The sequence below is a fragment of the Sturnus vulgaris genome, chromosome 2 (genome assembly GCF_052056855.1).
Source record: "Sturnus vulgaris isolate bStuVul1 chromosome 2, bStuVul1.hap1, whole genome shotgun sequence".
Lineage (NCBI taxonomy): Eukaryota > Metazoa > Chordata > Aves > Passeriformes > Sturnidae > Sturnus > Sturnus vulgaris.
Window position 1 is genome coordinate 53,619,004 of NC_142244.1, and position 16,074 is coordinate 53,635,077.

The following is a 16,074-nucleotide window of genomic DNA, read 5'->3' on the forward strand; positions in this document are numbered from 1 at the left end:
CAGAGACTATCCCAAAGGGGATTAAAACATAATCCTCTCTCTCTATAGCTGTAGTGGATTAATTTCGTATTCTCTCAGTGGCTGACTTGCTCCCTGAAGGCTACAACAAAAAGACTCAGTGCTCCTTAAACATGCTATGGAATTGCAAGTTGTAATTGGAGATTTCCAAAGGACAAGTGTAAAAATGAAACACTGCTAATACCGATTTTTTTTTTTATTTTGTGCTTTAAGAAGAGAAAAAGTCGGTAAAGATTTTTTTTAAAACTTAGTTTGAACACCCTCTTTCCTGAAATCCCGTAATGTTACTGCTATTTATTTTACTTTCTAGTTTTGTTGGTTTTTTCTTTGTTCGGTTTTTCTTGTTGTTGCTGTTGTTGTTTTTAGGGTTTGTTTTTTCCCCCCCGATACAAAACACACAAGAAAACCTTTTTTCCTATGAAAAGTACCATGATGCTTATTCCCTGTCGCATTGTGATATCTCTGACATGTTTACCTTGCAACAAATCTAGGGTGTCATTCGAGTAGAACGCAGGGCAGATGCCAAGGTACCAGTCTGGGAGGGAGCTCGGAGCCTTTTCTCGGAGGGGTAGAAAGACAGAAATCCCCGATTTCCCCTGCCTTCAGTAACGGGCTAAGAAGTGACTGTTCCCTTTCCCTGCACGTTCACCCCTGCTTTTGCAGCTCTGCCCCCTGCTCCAGTCCGTGAGGGCACATCACCCGCTAACCGGGCTGCACCATTGTCTCTGCCTGAATGGCAGATTATAGGGTTTGGCCTTTTGGCCATTAAATAGCGGTGGCTTTATTTTTATTTTAGCCACACAACACCAGGGAAAAGAGGTAATTGGATTAAATTGATGTTCTTCCTTCTGGGATTCAGCAAAGCCCACAAACGCCTTCTTAAAGTGATAGAATATCGGGTCGTTTCCAGGACGCTCTTTTCTTCCCCGCACAAAGGCCCGGGAGCCCGTCACCCTGCGCCGGGCCAAGTGTGCCCGAGAAGGGCCAGAGGAGGGGCAGGGCGCTCTGCTTGAGAGGGCAAGTGTTTCTGCAGGGCAGGCAACTGCCGGCTGCCCAGACCCCCCTTCTGTAAACACAAAGAAAGGGGGCCTGGGGAATAGAAACCCAAATCCACTTGTAATCGTACAAGAGAATCGGGCGTAATTACTTGAGCAACCTAGATGAAGATTGATGAGGCTTTAAAGCGGCGTTTCGGATCGATCACCCTGCCCTTTGGAGCCTGCAGCCGGGCTTCCCCGGCTCGGATCGGCTCCTTTCCCACCGCCAAGGGAGGGAGAGAAGATGGAGGCGAGACTAGGAGAGCAGCAAGGCAAGCCCAGCGCATGTGATTCCGATCAGCTGACTGGGGTCAAGAGGCTACCTCGGTTTATTAGGAGATGGAAAACAATAAAATGAAAGAAAATAGAGTTTGTATCAATATTATCCCGTCCGCCACGCTGGGCTGCTGAAAGCTGTCACTGAAACTGTGTGTTCTAGCTTCCCCCTGTACGCACAGCAATCCCTGCCTTCTTCTTTATTTATTTTGCAACGTAAATGACAAAATATTGTGCAATAAGGGCTCAAATTGGGTGTTACAGTAAAGTAAAGCATTAACATGACAGTTAGATGCGCCGATACAGGAGTAATTTGGGCTAAGTGAGTAATTTGAAGAGCTGCTTGCAAGAGCTGGTAGTGAAGAGTACGTGCAGTGCTGGGGGAGGAGGAGAGGGCGCATCCGAGGCGTTGGCCCCGGTGCGAGCCGCAGCCCCGGGCTCGGCTCGGCCGCGCCAGCGCTCGCACGGCTCGCACGGCTGGAGGGGCGAGCGGCCGGGCAAGGCAGCGGGGGGCTCACGGCTCTCTGCCCTCTGAGTTGGGGTCCCCTTATTGCAACGGAGATTTTTTAGCTGCGTAAAACAACCAAACCCTGTTTAGTACCTCCTGATACGAGGTTTGCCAGTTTCTAAAAGGTGTATCAGTCAGGTGTTGTACCTAGCTTCTCAATACTGGAGTGTTATTATTTATGTGCCAGATGCGTGTTTGTACATCGATGTGGCTGTGTGTTTATGTATGTGTATGCAAGTTATCCCACAGGCTTTCGTGGTTAAATCTAGAAGAATATTTTATATGTAATATTTTCTTCGAAGCACGTAAGCTTCCTAAACACGACCGCTGTCATCTTTAGCAGAAGATTGCACTGATATTGAAGATATGATAGTGAAAGAGCGATTCTCTTGTGTTTTGGATTAAAGAAGGGTTGTTTTGATTTTTGTTTTCCTGGATTAAAACCTAACAGTTTGTGTGGAGAAGGCTGCCTTTTAGGTTTTCCCCATCTCATCTTTTCAATGCCTGTGAAAGCGTCTCGGTAAGGAATATATTTGAGTGAGGTATTGTTACGTTAATTTTAAAAGGATAAGCTGCAGCGAGTTGAAACAAAAAATATCTTGCCGTAAATGTATTTAACGATGCTAGCCTTTGTGTGCGTGGGGTATTGAAATAAGTAAAAAAAGAAGAAAAAAAAATAAACGTAAACAAAAACCTCCCGACATTTGGCGTTACTTGTCCGAGTTGAGGTCTGGAACCAGAGTTAAAAATAATGCCCCCAGGCCTCTCAGGGTCAGCGTGGCGGGCAGGGGCTGCGGGCTGCCCTGCCCTGCGCCCCCGGCCCGGCCCGGCCGCCGCGGGGACCCTGGGCTGCCAGACCGAAGCGGCATGGAACGAGCCGCCGCTATCGCACATAAACAGTGATAGTGTTAACGAGGAGCAAAAGGGCATGAAAAGAGAGGGGACCTTCTTCTAAGAGGCAGCATTTTTCACCCTAACCCCTCTGAATTTCGTTGCTATGATTTATCTCGCAACCCCGGAGCTCACCAACTCGCTTGTGCCCCGGCCGCGGAGTTCAAAGCGCTGGCCGCGGGCAGGAGGGGGATGAACACGGCGTTTACAAACTGGGTTTACGAGGGGCTCGCCGGGCGCTGGCTCGGCGGAGGGAAGGGCCACCGGGGATGGGCCGGCCGGGCGCCTCCAACCTGACGCCGCTGCCCTTGCCTTGCAGGCCCCGTGGTCCTCAGCACGCCGGCACAGCTCATCGCCCCCGTGGTGGTGGCCAAGGGGACGCTCTCCATCACCACCACAGAGATCTACTTCGAGGTGGATGAAGATGATTCGGCCTTCAAGAAGATCGACCCCAAGGTGAGTGCGGCGGGCGGGCGGGCGCGGTCCCGGTTCCCGGTCCCCTGTCCCGGCACACGTGCGCCGGGGCCGCCCCCTCATTCCAAACTCCGCTCCTGTCTGCCGCCTTTCGCTGCATTAAAAAAAAAAAAAAAAAAAAAAAAAAAGAAAAAGAAAAAAAAAAAAAAAAGAAAAAAAATAAAAAGAGCGCAACGTATTAATGATGTTAAATCCTCTATTACGGCAGCGTGCGCGTTTTCCAGCAGCCTTTCGCGCGGTGCCTTTGTATGAACGTGGTCAGATTTAGTAGTTAAGCCAATTGCTCTGAAATCCCTGGAGGGAGCAGCAGTCCTAGCCCGCAGCCTTCCCGAGACACAGTGGAGGGTTTTACGCCTTCCGAGGTTATCGGAGAATCCCGTTATTTCAAAAACGTTAGTTTCCACGTGAGAAAATACGGCGCATTTTGTAAACACTTTGTAACTGCTAAAATGAAAGTTAATGCTTGTTTTCTGTGGGAAAAAAAGAAGATGTGGGGGGGGGGGGGGGGGGGGATGGAGTACAGACATGTACCGAAGACTTAGTTCCTGGGAAAGCTCTGGTTTTTTTCTGAAGTCATTTACTACTACCAATTCCCCAGCGCCGCCCCCCTTCCCCCTCCCTTCCGTGAAAGCCTCCAGCCCAGCCGCAACAGAGCAGGGGTGCGTGACTTGAGCGGAAACCTTTGCGTGGCTTTCTCCTCGCGGGAACGGCGCGGGGGATGCCACGCAGGGGAGGAGGGGGCAGACGGAAGGGACGTGTCTAACAGAGCGCTCCTCTCGTCTGCATCTCTTTTTGTTCTTACCGCTCTTGCATTATTTCTTTGCTATTGCTCTGGAAAATGTTGGAAGAGAGGAAATAGGGGAGGTACTTCTACAAAGACCTTGGGGTTTGGGGTTTTTCATGCAAAAATATTATAGATAATTTCCAAGAAATCTCCTTGTCTGAATACGTTTGCAATGAAGTGATTTCTCTTTGGCGAATAATTTGTCAAACTCGGAACTTTCTTCGCAGTTCTGGGGTAAAAAGTTTCTGTCAGAATCTCTGGGTATAACAGTTTCGTTAAAGTGCACCCGCTGGAAATAGTTGCTAGGGGCTGTCACACAGGAGATCGGCCTCTTTCAGCACTTGTTGACTGTTAGGACCCTAATCAAAATCCGCGTTGTTAATTTGCGTTTTGGTTTAAAAGGCATTTTAAAGAAATGCATCCTGAGAGGGACCAGGCAGAGCGGTACCAGCCGCGCGGGAGGGGCGGCTTTGGATTGCGTGGTTTTGTAAGCACACACATGTTATTCCCTCTGTTTGCCCTGGGAGCTCATGGGCTTGATTTCTGGGAGTGCAACTGGCAATCTTAGCACATTCGTAACGGATTTGTAGGTCAGAAGTAATATTGTTGTTCACTTTATTGGTGCTGGCTCTCACCTATAAATTTTATTTTCTGCTTTATTAGTACCTGCACCAAATTGCTAGTTTTATCAGGATCACTGCTTACTCAAAACACTGCTTCACAGATACGTCGTGTTTCCTCACCTTTGTTCAAAAGCCAGCAGAAACACAACAGCACCGTATAATAAACCCTTCAAAACAGACTTCTTTCCTGACTGCTGGAAAAGTGTAACTGTGTTAATAAGTACGCTAGTGTCTAACAGTTGCTGCTGGTGATCTGGAGCTAAATTCCAATATTGTTGTACAACCAATATTTCCCTATTCTACAAAACTATTCAAAATGAAAAGTCAGAAGTCTGCCCTTAAGTTTTCTGCTTTACAGGATTTTAGCAACTATGCACAGAAAGGCAAAATCCACAAAACATAGCTGCCTCTGTTTTTTCAAGTGGAAAACTTGATCTGATATTGAAACACTTACCCATAAGTATTTTACTTCATTTATTAGCTTGTAATTAAATAAATCAGCAACAGAAATTAAAATCTAAATCACAAAAAGTAATTATCCAGTGTATTTCAAGTGCATTTTCAAATATATAATTCCAATATTCAAGCGTTATTATATAAGCAGAATCCAAATTTCTTTTGAATATATTTAAATAACATTTCAAGTATATTTATGGAATGTTAGAAATAGAACAAGCAATATATATGAAACGAAAAATGTAAACTTGTTAAGTTCAGACACTTCAAAAGACCATTAACAAAAGTACCGTGATAAAATCTACCTTTTAAAATGGTATCTTCTTTTTAGCAGAAAATGTCCTTGAAGTATCCAAAATGGCAATTTAACTTCTGTTCACCAAATCACAAAACACCAACATCCACAATTTCAAAGACAATGTGAGATCACAATATTTGATACAAATTAAAAGGTACATTAGGGTTTGTTCAGGTGGCATATCCAAATAGCTTTTACTCACAGAAGGTTTACATAAAAATACCGGGGTTTATTATAATCCGTTGGTACCGTTTTTTAGGCAGAGTGGTCACAATCAAATTACGGCAAATTTTCCTTTCCAGGTAGCACATTTTCCTTTTATTCTTTTTTCTTTCTTTCTTTCTTTCTTTTTTTTTTTTTCTTTTTTTTTTGTTTTTCCCCCACGGGGAACTGCAAAACTGTGACGAAGAGGAACGATGCTTGCTGTTCTCATTTGCTTTTCTTTATGAAGAGCCTAAGCTATATTCCTTTTTTAAAAGAGAATATTATTTGCATTGTCAAGTGGAAATATATGACTTTTTAAACAGGCATCTTAAACTTCATCGGGAAATTAGCAGATTTATCGGTCAGGCCGGTTTTATAGTTACCCTCTAAAGTTTCTCCAAACTTTTCGGGTTGGTAAGTATTTCCCTAGCCAGTCGCCACGTTTGTTTGGCCGCGTTTTCCAGGGCCGAGTGAGGTTTGCCCTGAAAGAGGTCTAAGTTGGGCAAGAAGTAGTGCGGGCACCTCCTGCACTGGAGGCACGAGATGAGCTGCAGTAAAATCCCGTTGAGCCGGTCCCCCAGGCACGACTCGTCCCAGTCCGATTCGCGGGGATGCTTTTCGCATTCGTAGGAAACCAGAGTCTTCATGTGATAATTATTCAGGGGCTGGCCCGGCAGCTCCAGGTGACGGTCCCGTAAGGTTTTGAGGATGGAGAGGCATTTCTTCCTGCAGCCGCCCATCTGCAGTCTGTTCTCAGCTTCCGCGAACTGCAGCACCCAGGCATCGCTCTCGGCCGAGCTCTGCTTGCCGGCCAGAGAGTGGCACTCCTTGGACAAGAGGTTGAAGCCTTCCGCCTTGACCTCCGCCACCCGGTTGGGTCCCGGCCAGGGGATGTGGGGAAGCGGCCAGTGTGCAGCACTCCGCGGCCAGATCCCCGTGCACTTGAACGCTGGAGTGATCTGCACGACGTACCGATCCCTGATCCTCAGCTTCACTTCGCTGGTGTCCGCCACCATCTTTACCACGTCTCTGTAACTGCACTTATCCACGGCTTGAGCCACCAGAGTCTGGAATCTGGACCGGATTTTGCGAGCGGAGAGGTAGCCAGACGCCGTGATGAACTCCACCCAGAGGGACATGCTCCTCTTGCGCCCGTCGCTTAACTTTAACACAGCGCAGCCCGGCAAGGAGCCGTCGTCCACGAAGTTGAAAACCCCCATTTGGTTCAGATACAGCACGACTTCAAACTCCGTGGGGGAGATGACTTCCAGCCCCTCGTAGCGATTGTCCATCTCGTTCAAGGAACTGATGAAGCGAGGCTCCTGCACCTCCACTTCCTTCAGCACGTCCGACACCACTTTGCAGACTTCTCGGATCGTTTTGGCGATTGCAGCTTTCCTGGCTTGGCATTTCTCATTGTAGTATTTATTCAAATGATACACCAGCTTGGCCTGGGCCGCGATCATGTTGGGGCAGAGATCCGGATTGTATACCGGAGTCTCGCAATAGGCTGTGGGATCCAATGCGGCTGCTAAGGCTGGAGCCAACTTCAGAGGAGAAACAGGCTGCCGCACTCTGAAATGTAACAAATGTTTTTCAAAATGCGCCGGGGCTGCTGCTCCTCAGATGCTCTCTTCCTGCTTTTTTAGATCAGCCGTCTTGAAGTGTGTGTGGCGGGGGGGGGAAGGGAGGGGGGAGCGGGCGGGGGACTGGAGGGGGCGATATTTTTCCTTCCCCTTTTTTTAAAGGGTCCGTGAGTGAGAGGGAAGCATCGAGAGCAGCACCTTTCCCAGCAGCAAGAAAAAACAAAAGTTGCACTGAGACACAGCGAGGGTTCCAGTAGTCAAAATAATAAAACCTCTTCGTATTTATTTATGTTTTCCCGTAGTAATCACCGTGTGTATGCAGGGCGGTTAATCAGATGGTGGAAAAAAGTGCCGTGTGTGTATGTCAGAAGAAGCTGGCTGTTGGTTTGTATAAGAGCCCAGATGCACTCGTGTGGAAATTATAAAGGCAGGGCCAGGCAGGCGAGCGGCCAATCGCCACTGGGCTCGTCACTGCAGCCTCTTTCAGCTCAAACCCGGCTAATTAATCCCTCTCTAGGAGATAGATATGTATACACAGCCACACGCACACACACACGCAGGCACATATAGAAAGGTAGAAAGGTTACTGGTTAAAAAGCCGCCCCGGTCCTCTGTACACTCGGAAATCAAGAGCAATCGCTCTCCTTTGGGTGTAACTTGAAGGGTATTGACGTTTCGAGAGGACTTGGCAAAACTGTGCCGCTCCGTACTGAATCCCTGCGTGCCTCCTCATGGCCGGGACATGAATGCAGGTGTATTAATGGGCATCCATCAACTAGGGAGCTACAGACCGGGCTCCCTCCGGCAGGAGCACAGGCGTAAATTCATTAACCCCCACTCTGCGTCACATCACGCAGTCCTTTTCCTCCTAATAGTTGTCTGTAACTGCAAGCGAGAAGTAGGTTTGTTTTTTATTTTTTCTCTTGTGAACCGGCTAGTGAACAAGGCAGCGGATTCACGGCAAATTTAGTGCTCTTCGGAATAAAATATTGCTCAGAAGTCCACGATTTGTATTGTTTTAAAGGATCTTCTGACAGGCTCTAATCGATTTTGAGGTTTAATGCATTTCGGCATTGTCTCTGCTTTGCTTTTTTTTATTTGTACCTTATGAAGGGAGAATCAATCGCTAAATATATCTGTCAAGTCTTTTTCACGTTCCTTCCAAAAATCAAGTAGTAGATACAGACGGTAAATCTCCTTTGCCAATTCTTAGCATCGTTTTTATATTTTGTATTGCGCTCCGATATGTTGTGAGGAGTAGATGTTCGGCTGCTTTTCGAGACGCACTAGAAGTACCTATTAATTTCAAACCTGGAGGATTTATCGTACAGCGAGCTGTGCTAGCAAGCTGCGCTTAGTAAATGTGCACACGGGAGGCACGCTAGCGACTGCAAACATGCTGGCTTGCTTGTCTGACAGTTTGGGGTTTCGCCTGTGTGATGTGTAATTAGCAAATTTCGCCTTCGGTACTTTTAAGTGTTGGTAATCGGGACCTTTATCTGCGAATAAACCGGAGTGGTAAGCTCTTCTGCTTCACAGCATTTACTGAGCTTCACTTCAAGAGACCCCTAAATTATATATATATGTATATATATTAAAAAAAATATATAGACTACCAAAGCTTTTAATCGCCTGGAATCTTTAGACTACTGACTGATTACCTTTTCATAACGTAACTGTCACGGGCATATCAGTCGCTGAGGAGAAATCATACCACAAAGAACATTTCACGACATTTATTCAGCGTACGAATGCGACCAACTTTATTGCACATAGCGGAGAATTTGTGACTGTGCTCTTGGCTCCCTCGGTCTAGCGGTTATATGGGTGTTCCCGTGCCGCTCCCGAGGAGGAAGCCGATCGGAATTCTTTCCTGCTCGTGAACTGAGCAGGGCTGCGGCTGTCGCTGAAAAACTGCAGGTGACAGGTCGTTCCCGAAGCAGCTTACCTCTTCTCGGCCGCAGCCCTTGGCCGCCGGGAGAAGGGCGACCACTTTCTGTCTGTTTGGGGCGGAGAGGAGGCAGTTTCCTCCCGGGCTTTCTCCCTCCCTCCTCCGCTTAGTTTCCCGGCCGGGCGCCGGGCGGGACACGCGTGCCTCCCCCCGGCCGCGGCGGGTCCGGCGGCGGCGGCGGCAGCGGCACAGAGCGCCCGGTCCCGGTGCCTCCCGAGCCGCCGCCGAGGAGCGCTGCCGCCGTCCGTCCCTACGCCCGGCCCGGCGCTGCCGCCTCCCTCCCTCTCTACCTCCCTCCCTCCCTCTCTCCTCCCCCGCGGGGCGGTGGCGTGCGCGGCCGCGGGATCCGAGGGCCGGCTGCCCCAGCTTTCCCGGAGCAGGCGCTTCCTTCCAGGAGTTGGGGCTGGCTCCGAGGGGACAGGGGTGCGCCTCTCCGCCGCTCCTACCGGCGGCTGCCCCCGGCTGCGCGGGCAACCTGCTCGGCGGCGGGGGCGGAGGTCGGCCCTCTTCCCTTTTCTCTCTTCCCTTTTCCCTCTTCCCCCTTCCGCGGGGGCCGGCGCACGCAGAGCCGCCTCGGCGGCACCGCCACCGGCCCCGGCGGCGGGCGGGGAGGGGGAGGCACCTCTCCGGCCCGGCACATCCCGCCCCAGTGCCCCCGGATGGGGCCGGCACGACCCAGCCCGCCCCTCGGGGCCGGGGGCGATGCCGGTCGCGCCGTGCCCTCAGAGCCGGCGTGGTGTTCGCCACAGCAGGGCACGGCTGGGCTGAGAAGGGAAGGAAAAGCGGTCAAGTTGGGACTAACTCCGGCGGGCGGGTGCCGGGGACCGACTGGTGCGGGGGAAGGCCCAAGGTCCGGCCCCCGTTCCGCCCCGGCGGCGGCCGCTGGTCCCGGAGCCGCCCGGCTCGAAACTGCCGGCGCTGCCGCGTCGGGGACGGCTTCTTTGGGATGGAAATGTCAAAGAGCCCCTTTCTCGCAGGGTCACAGACCAGCGCCGGGTAAAAGCGAAAGTTACAGCGGGCGGACAAAAGGTTGTCCCTTCCTCCCTTTCCGCCGAGGGAACAGCCCTTTCCTGCGGTGGGGGCACCCCTCCACTTCCCAGAGATGCAGGAGCCTCAGAGCTGCACGTTAGCGATGGGGATGTTCCGAGCCAGGTTTTGCTTCTTTTTGCCCACTAGGTTTTGGTTTGGCAATTGCAGTTGCCAAAGGCAAAAGTGGAAAGGTCGTACCTTTAAGCTGTCAGAAGTCGTAACATTCAAAACGTGGCAAAATTAATTTAAACAAAAATTACGTCTTAGATACTAAATCAGAGTTTTCAATGTGCATGGCTAAGATTAAGCTATGATATCAAGTATGCAGGTTATACGTATTTATTATATCTCGGTGGCCATGAGAAATACTAGATTTAGGCTTGACTGGGTGATATTTAACACTGAAAGTCTCTATTAACTCCACGCCATCATTTCGTTTCACGCACCAAACATTTAATAGTTTGAAAATTTGTATATTTAGGCATCACGGACACCACTGAAATGTGACTGTTGAAGTGACCCAATCGTTTAACAGAACAAGAAGTCAGTTTTGTTTGGGCGTCGAAAATTATTATCTATATGACTATATATGATATAAAAATATAGGCATTTTTCAAAACTTCTGACCATCTACTGCAGTTAATTTTCCTCTGTAGTTATTAGTGCATCCTTGGTAAACTACAAAAGGAATACCTTTTCAGCAATGAATTTTATTTCTACTGGGTTTATTGAGTATTAAGTTGTTTTGGAAAATCGTGATTAAGGTCACTAATTAAAATGATGATTGATCATTTGTCATGATAATGGTACCATATGATTTTGGTGACTTTTACCAAATTGCCGTTTTCCAGATATTTCCTCTAATTAGGGGGTACTATAACAGTATTCGTTGAGCTCTGCTTGTTATTTCAAATGTTTCAAACTACATTGCCTTGTCATGTAGTGCTCATGTTAGCCAAAAAGCCAAATGGTGGTGTTGAAAATCTTTGTATTCACCCACATCTCCAAATTGCAATTTGAGGCGGGGGGGGAAGAGTCACCATACATATAAATTTAATCAATATTTTCTTTTTCATATGGTGAAAAGTGTGAGTTAAAATGCACATGCAGATGCATATCTGCACAAAGGGTTTGCATGGATATCGCTTTATATTTCTTATTGTATAGCAATACTTCTTCCACACACAACTGCTCATGAATTTTAAAGTTTTATTTTTTAATATCTGCCAATTGCACTAGGGAGGTAAGAAGAAAAAAAATGAAGCTGAGTTGATTAAATTATTTATCCTTACTGCTGAAGTGAGTTTGAAGGCTCATTGAATGTATCTGATTTCATGGCTTCTCTTTCTCCCCTTCCCCCCTCAATTCTTCCTGGTTATTTCATCCATATCATCCTGCCAGCAACAATAAATTCACTTTTTTTTTTTTTTTCAAGTAAGAAAACTAAAGACAGATATTTGTGCTGGGTTTGCTATATGTGTCACATTTTATAAAATAGGCAGCATCTTTTTTTGGTGATAGAAGTCAACAGTACCTTCAATTTTCTGTATTCTTATTTTATAGTTTACTTTTTGCCTCTACCTTCAAATTTAGGAACAAATGAAAAACTGAAATGTAAGTTGCTATAATGTTTGCAAAATTGCAATTTTAATAAATTTATACACTTCATTGCTAAGACTTGTGGGTCTTATTTGGTACACAAGCATTTTTCTGTTGTGAACAGTTTTCTGCAATTTTTAATTTTTTTTCAGAAATAATGTCATAGTTCCTTTTACAGTACACAATTAACATTCATTAGGGTTAAACTTAATGTGTATGTATTTTCTTCCTGTTAAAAATTAAAGAAAAACATGAAGATAGTTTGCATTACTGTTGGACTTGGTCATCCTAGGTCTTACGGATGAACTGTTAATGCTTTAAATTCCACTAATCTGCAATCTGTTAAGGCAAAAACTGTAATTGATTTGTTTTCTCTAAAATGTTATGTCTCAAAAGTAAACGTGGAGCTTGCACAACTGTGATTTTGGCTAGAACTGCAGAAACATGTAGGCAGGAAAAAAATGCATTGATTTATTCATTTGGTTCACTTATCCATCAGCTTCTTCAAATCCAGACATTCCTTATAGTACAGCATTTTATTTAAGTAGTCCAACATTGGGTTTTTTGGTTTTTTTTTTTTGTTTTTTTGGGTTTTTTTTGTTTGTTTTTTTAAAAAAGATCTCTAGCTTGGAGAATGTTCTTTTTTACTGAACTGCTAGAGGAGTGCAGAATCAGTGGGGATTAGCGCCTTTTAATCTACTACATCTGTAGTGGGTCATCCAACACTGCAGAACTCTCATTACTCTCTATTGCTGTATATGATTAAGTGACTGAAAATATTGAACATTGCCCTTGAAAATAAAGCTGTATATGTTGGATGAGCAGCTTCTGAAGACTTCATGTCTAAACTAATCTTTCCCCTTGGTAACTTTAGCCATGGAATGCAAGAGAGGACTAGAGTGCTAGAAAATGTAAGTTGAAATTGAAGTATGGGAGCATTTGAAATGCATCATTATATAAATCATGGCATCACACAGTATACTGTGTCTTAGGAGTAACAGCATTTTATTAGCAAAATGGGAGAGTGGTATGTCTTGAACATACTTATTTTTGTGGCTGGTGCTTTTCTGTAAGCTGGTTTCATACTGACTAGCAAACTACAGCATCTTGTGAAGATACTGAAATTAGGAGAAGACATTGCTTAACACCTTTGAACACTGGCCAATAGTAAGTTATAAGTAAGCACCATTTTTTGTGTGTACATTTGGTCATTTAATGTGCTTATTGTTGATTTCTGTGCTGCCAATACTTTGGGCATCTTATGTCCCTCCAACTCAAAATGAAACTTTGCCCTCTCTCTTTACAATTACATGAGTATGGTAAATTACCTATGTAATTCATTTAATCTTGATTTAGCTATGAGAGGACATACCTAACATATTTCAATGCAGACTTCTAGTTTTAATGTAGTGTATAGCTCTCAATATTTTCTCTCCAAATAACGGTGAAGGGAGGAGTTGAGTGAGTTGGTAGTAAGTGATTAATACGTTTCGTTGAACCTTATGAGGGCCCTGATCCTGCAAATAACTGCCCATGCACTTCCCTGTGAGCCTAAAAGCACCCATGACATCATGGGCAGGATCAGGGCCAAAACACTTGGAGGTTAACATTTGAAGAGGATGAGATACAGTGAGGCTGTAAAATATCTAATGTATCAAATGCATGCATTGGTGAGGAAATAGATTTTTGGCTCAAATATCTACACTTCTGTCAAGCAGCACTTCCCTATAATTTCATTGTGCTTTAGCCATAGTGTTAAAATAGCTTCTTGTGAAAGGACATTGCTGTTTTGTCCGTATTTTAACAACACGCTCTCACAAAAATGCCCCCCCAATACACTCTACAACCCTTCTGAGGAGGGTGAGGTTATTCAGAGAAACAAATGAAAGATTATGCTTTCAGAATCTCCGTTAAAACAATATTTTTTATCTACTTTCACATATTCAGGACTATTTCTAAACTCCCTAAAACTGCAGAGTCTTTTAGCAGTTTTAAATATAAGCAACCTACTCGCTAAGAATACTTATTGTTCCTAAAATCATCCTAACTATAACTGCAATATAAACATGACAACCAATTTATTATTTTAGGAAGAAGAGGTGAGATCTTCTCAGGAAAAACATGATACTTAGATCTTTTGGCCTTTAAAATATTTTACCACCATCACTCTGAACTTTTATTTTTTTACTGGTGGAACATTGTCATTGTAGAACACAATATTTTATCTAGGGGGAATTTGAGCCTCTTATTAAAAGCAGAAAAATCATTCCAGTTGCGCCTTACTTGAATTCGAAATTTAACCTACATTACCTACTGTCCTTTCTACTTTTCCCTGCCAGTTTTTTGGCCAGCTCTAGGACACTATATAAAGAAGTGGGTCCTTTGTGGCACAGTACTGGTGTCCCTGAAATGAGAAAGGCTATAGAAATAGCATGTAGTCTTGTAATTTCAAAAATATGCAATCAAATTGTTGAAAGAGAAATATTAGCTTGTGGGAATACCTGTTTATCTGAAAGGAATATTACTCTCCATTTTTTCTTGATAGTTGAAATAGATTTTGCCTTTTAGACAGTTCTCATTTGTAATATATTATTGCCATTGAAAAGAAGATAAAAATTTACAGTATATCTGTTAGGGTAGTGACAGTGTTGTTTCTTGAGATTCCTTAGTTTTAGATGAGAAGATATCTTTATGACTTCACATTTATGAATCTTATTTATTTACTATTTTAGTTGATAAAAAAATAATTATTTTGTTAAACTAAAATAAACTTTCAGGGGAAAAGTTGTGGAGTTTTACTTTTTTTTTAGGGTCAATACTGATTTTAATGAGATTATGCAGTGTGTACAGGCCTACTAAGAGAGAAGTTTCTGTTATCAACATGGTTCTATCTTATTTTCAGTAAATATTTTACCATCTCTATTCCTTGTTTTCTTCTGCAAATTATTTCCAGGAATAAACTGGCTCAAATTTTCACTTCATTTTTTTTTTAAATAACCTTATCAAAAGGAACAATTAATAAGTGCAGAATTCTTACTAGCCCTCTGAAGAACAGACGAGTATATGGCATATGCTAGGCTGTGCCATAATGCTTACCATTTTCACCTACACATCAAGACATTGCTTCTTCAAACAGGTAAAAAATGACAGCAAGTATGTTGGACAACAGCTTTCTCATTATATTCTGTGAGTACATTCATTATGTATTATTAGTCCTCAATTGTAAAGATGAAATAATATAACCATTTATCTTGGCAAGCCCATTATTTATAATCTGTACATTAGAAAACTGCATGGATCTACGTGTATGTTTTTTTCTATATGTATATTCAGATTTTTGACATAGGGGATGAGAAGAAACTTTTTAGGCTAAATCTATGGCTAACCTAATCCACCATTTGTAGGCAAACTGTATCTCAACATGGTAAAAAAAGTCCTCTCTATCCCCACCCCCCAAAATTCAGTTCTTCATTTGTTTTGTTCACCACGCTGCATTAACACAGTTTTCCCTTGTGTGCATCTGCCAGTGTACAATTTAGCCACGGGCATCTGTAGACCTTGTGGTGATCAGCATTGCAGGCAAAAGCCATATGTGTTTAAATAAAAAAAAAATCTCTTTATTTCATTTGCTGTTTTAACTGGATGGATAACTTCTGTGCCTCAAGACAGAGGAAGAGAAAATACAGAAATAATTAATTGCCTCTATTCTTGAGGCAGTTTCATTTTCCCTCTCCAATATGGAATGCTTGTCAGCTTCCCTGATAAATGACTGCATGTATTTGCATAGATTTTACATTAACACAAAAATTAGTTTTATTTGTGAAAAACTATTTTACATAATAATGCAAAATCTAGCATTATAGATTATGTTTCCAAACTTGAAAGACTGTGTAGAAATAAGGCTTTTTTATGTTTGCTTTTTAAAATTTTATTTGTTTTGTGTTAGTTTGTTGTTTTGCTGGGTTTTTGTTTGTTTGTTTCATGTCAAGGTATATTAATTTTTAGTTTTATATTTTGTTTTTGTAGAAGCAACCAAGTCAGAATCTCTTAATGTTTTTAAACCATTTATTCAGTCTTTCAGAGACTGAATTATTGATGGTGGTATGAAAACAACTTTTTTCATAGACTTCTAACTCATTCCATTTATTAAATACACACTTAAATATGAATAAATTTGCAAAATTTAATAGAACTGTTTCGAAAAAAAATTGCATCACATTTAGCTATTAAACACACTATGAGAATATACTTTAAGTTTCTAAAGCTGCTATTGAAATAGTGCACCATCAGGTATTCTTTCAGAGCATTAATGTACTGCATTAGCTTGTATGCCAGTGTAG

At 44.0% G+C, this 16,074-nt stretch overlaps 2 protein-coding genes across 7 annotated transcripts in view; one reads left to right on the top strand and one right to left on the bottom strand.

Moving 5' to 3' along the window:
- NBEA (neurobeachin) overlaps positions 1 to 16,074 on the top strand; it is a 452,087-nt gene that overhangs the window by 302,234 nt on the left and 133,779 nt on the right. For all 6 annotated transcript variants that reach the window (XM_088159561.1, XM_088159562.1, XM_014868920.2 and 3 more), the window contains one exon: positions 3,050 to 3,186. In XM_088159561.1, the coding sequence (XP_088015687.1) occupies positions 3,050 to 3,186 (137 nt within the window). The remainder of the gene's footprint in view (positions 1 to 3,049; positions 3,187 to 16,074) is intronic.
- On the bottom strand, positions 5,073 to 7,879 carry MAB21L1 (mab-21 like 1). The gene has a single exon (XM_014868919.2). The coding sequence runs from the start codon at positions 7,033 to 7,035 to the stop codon at positions 5,956 to 5,958; it is 1,080 nt and encodes a 359-aa protein (XP_014724405.1). The 5' UTR covers positions 7,036 to 7,879; the 3' UTR covers positions 5,073 to 5,955.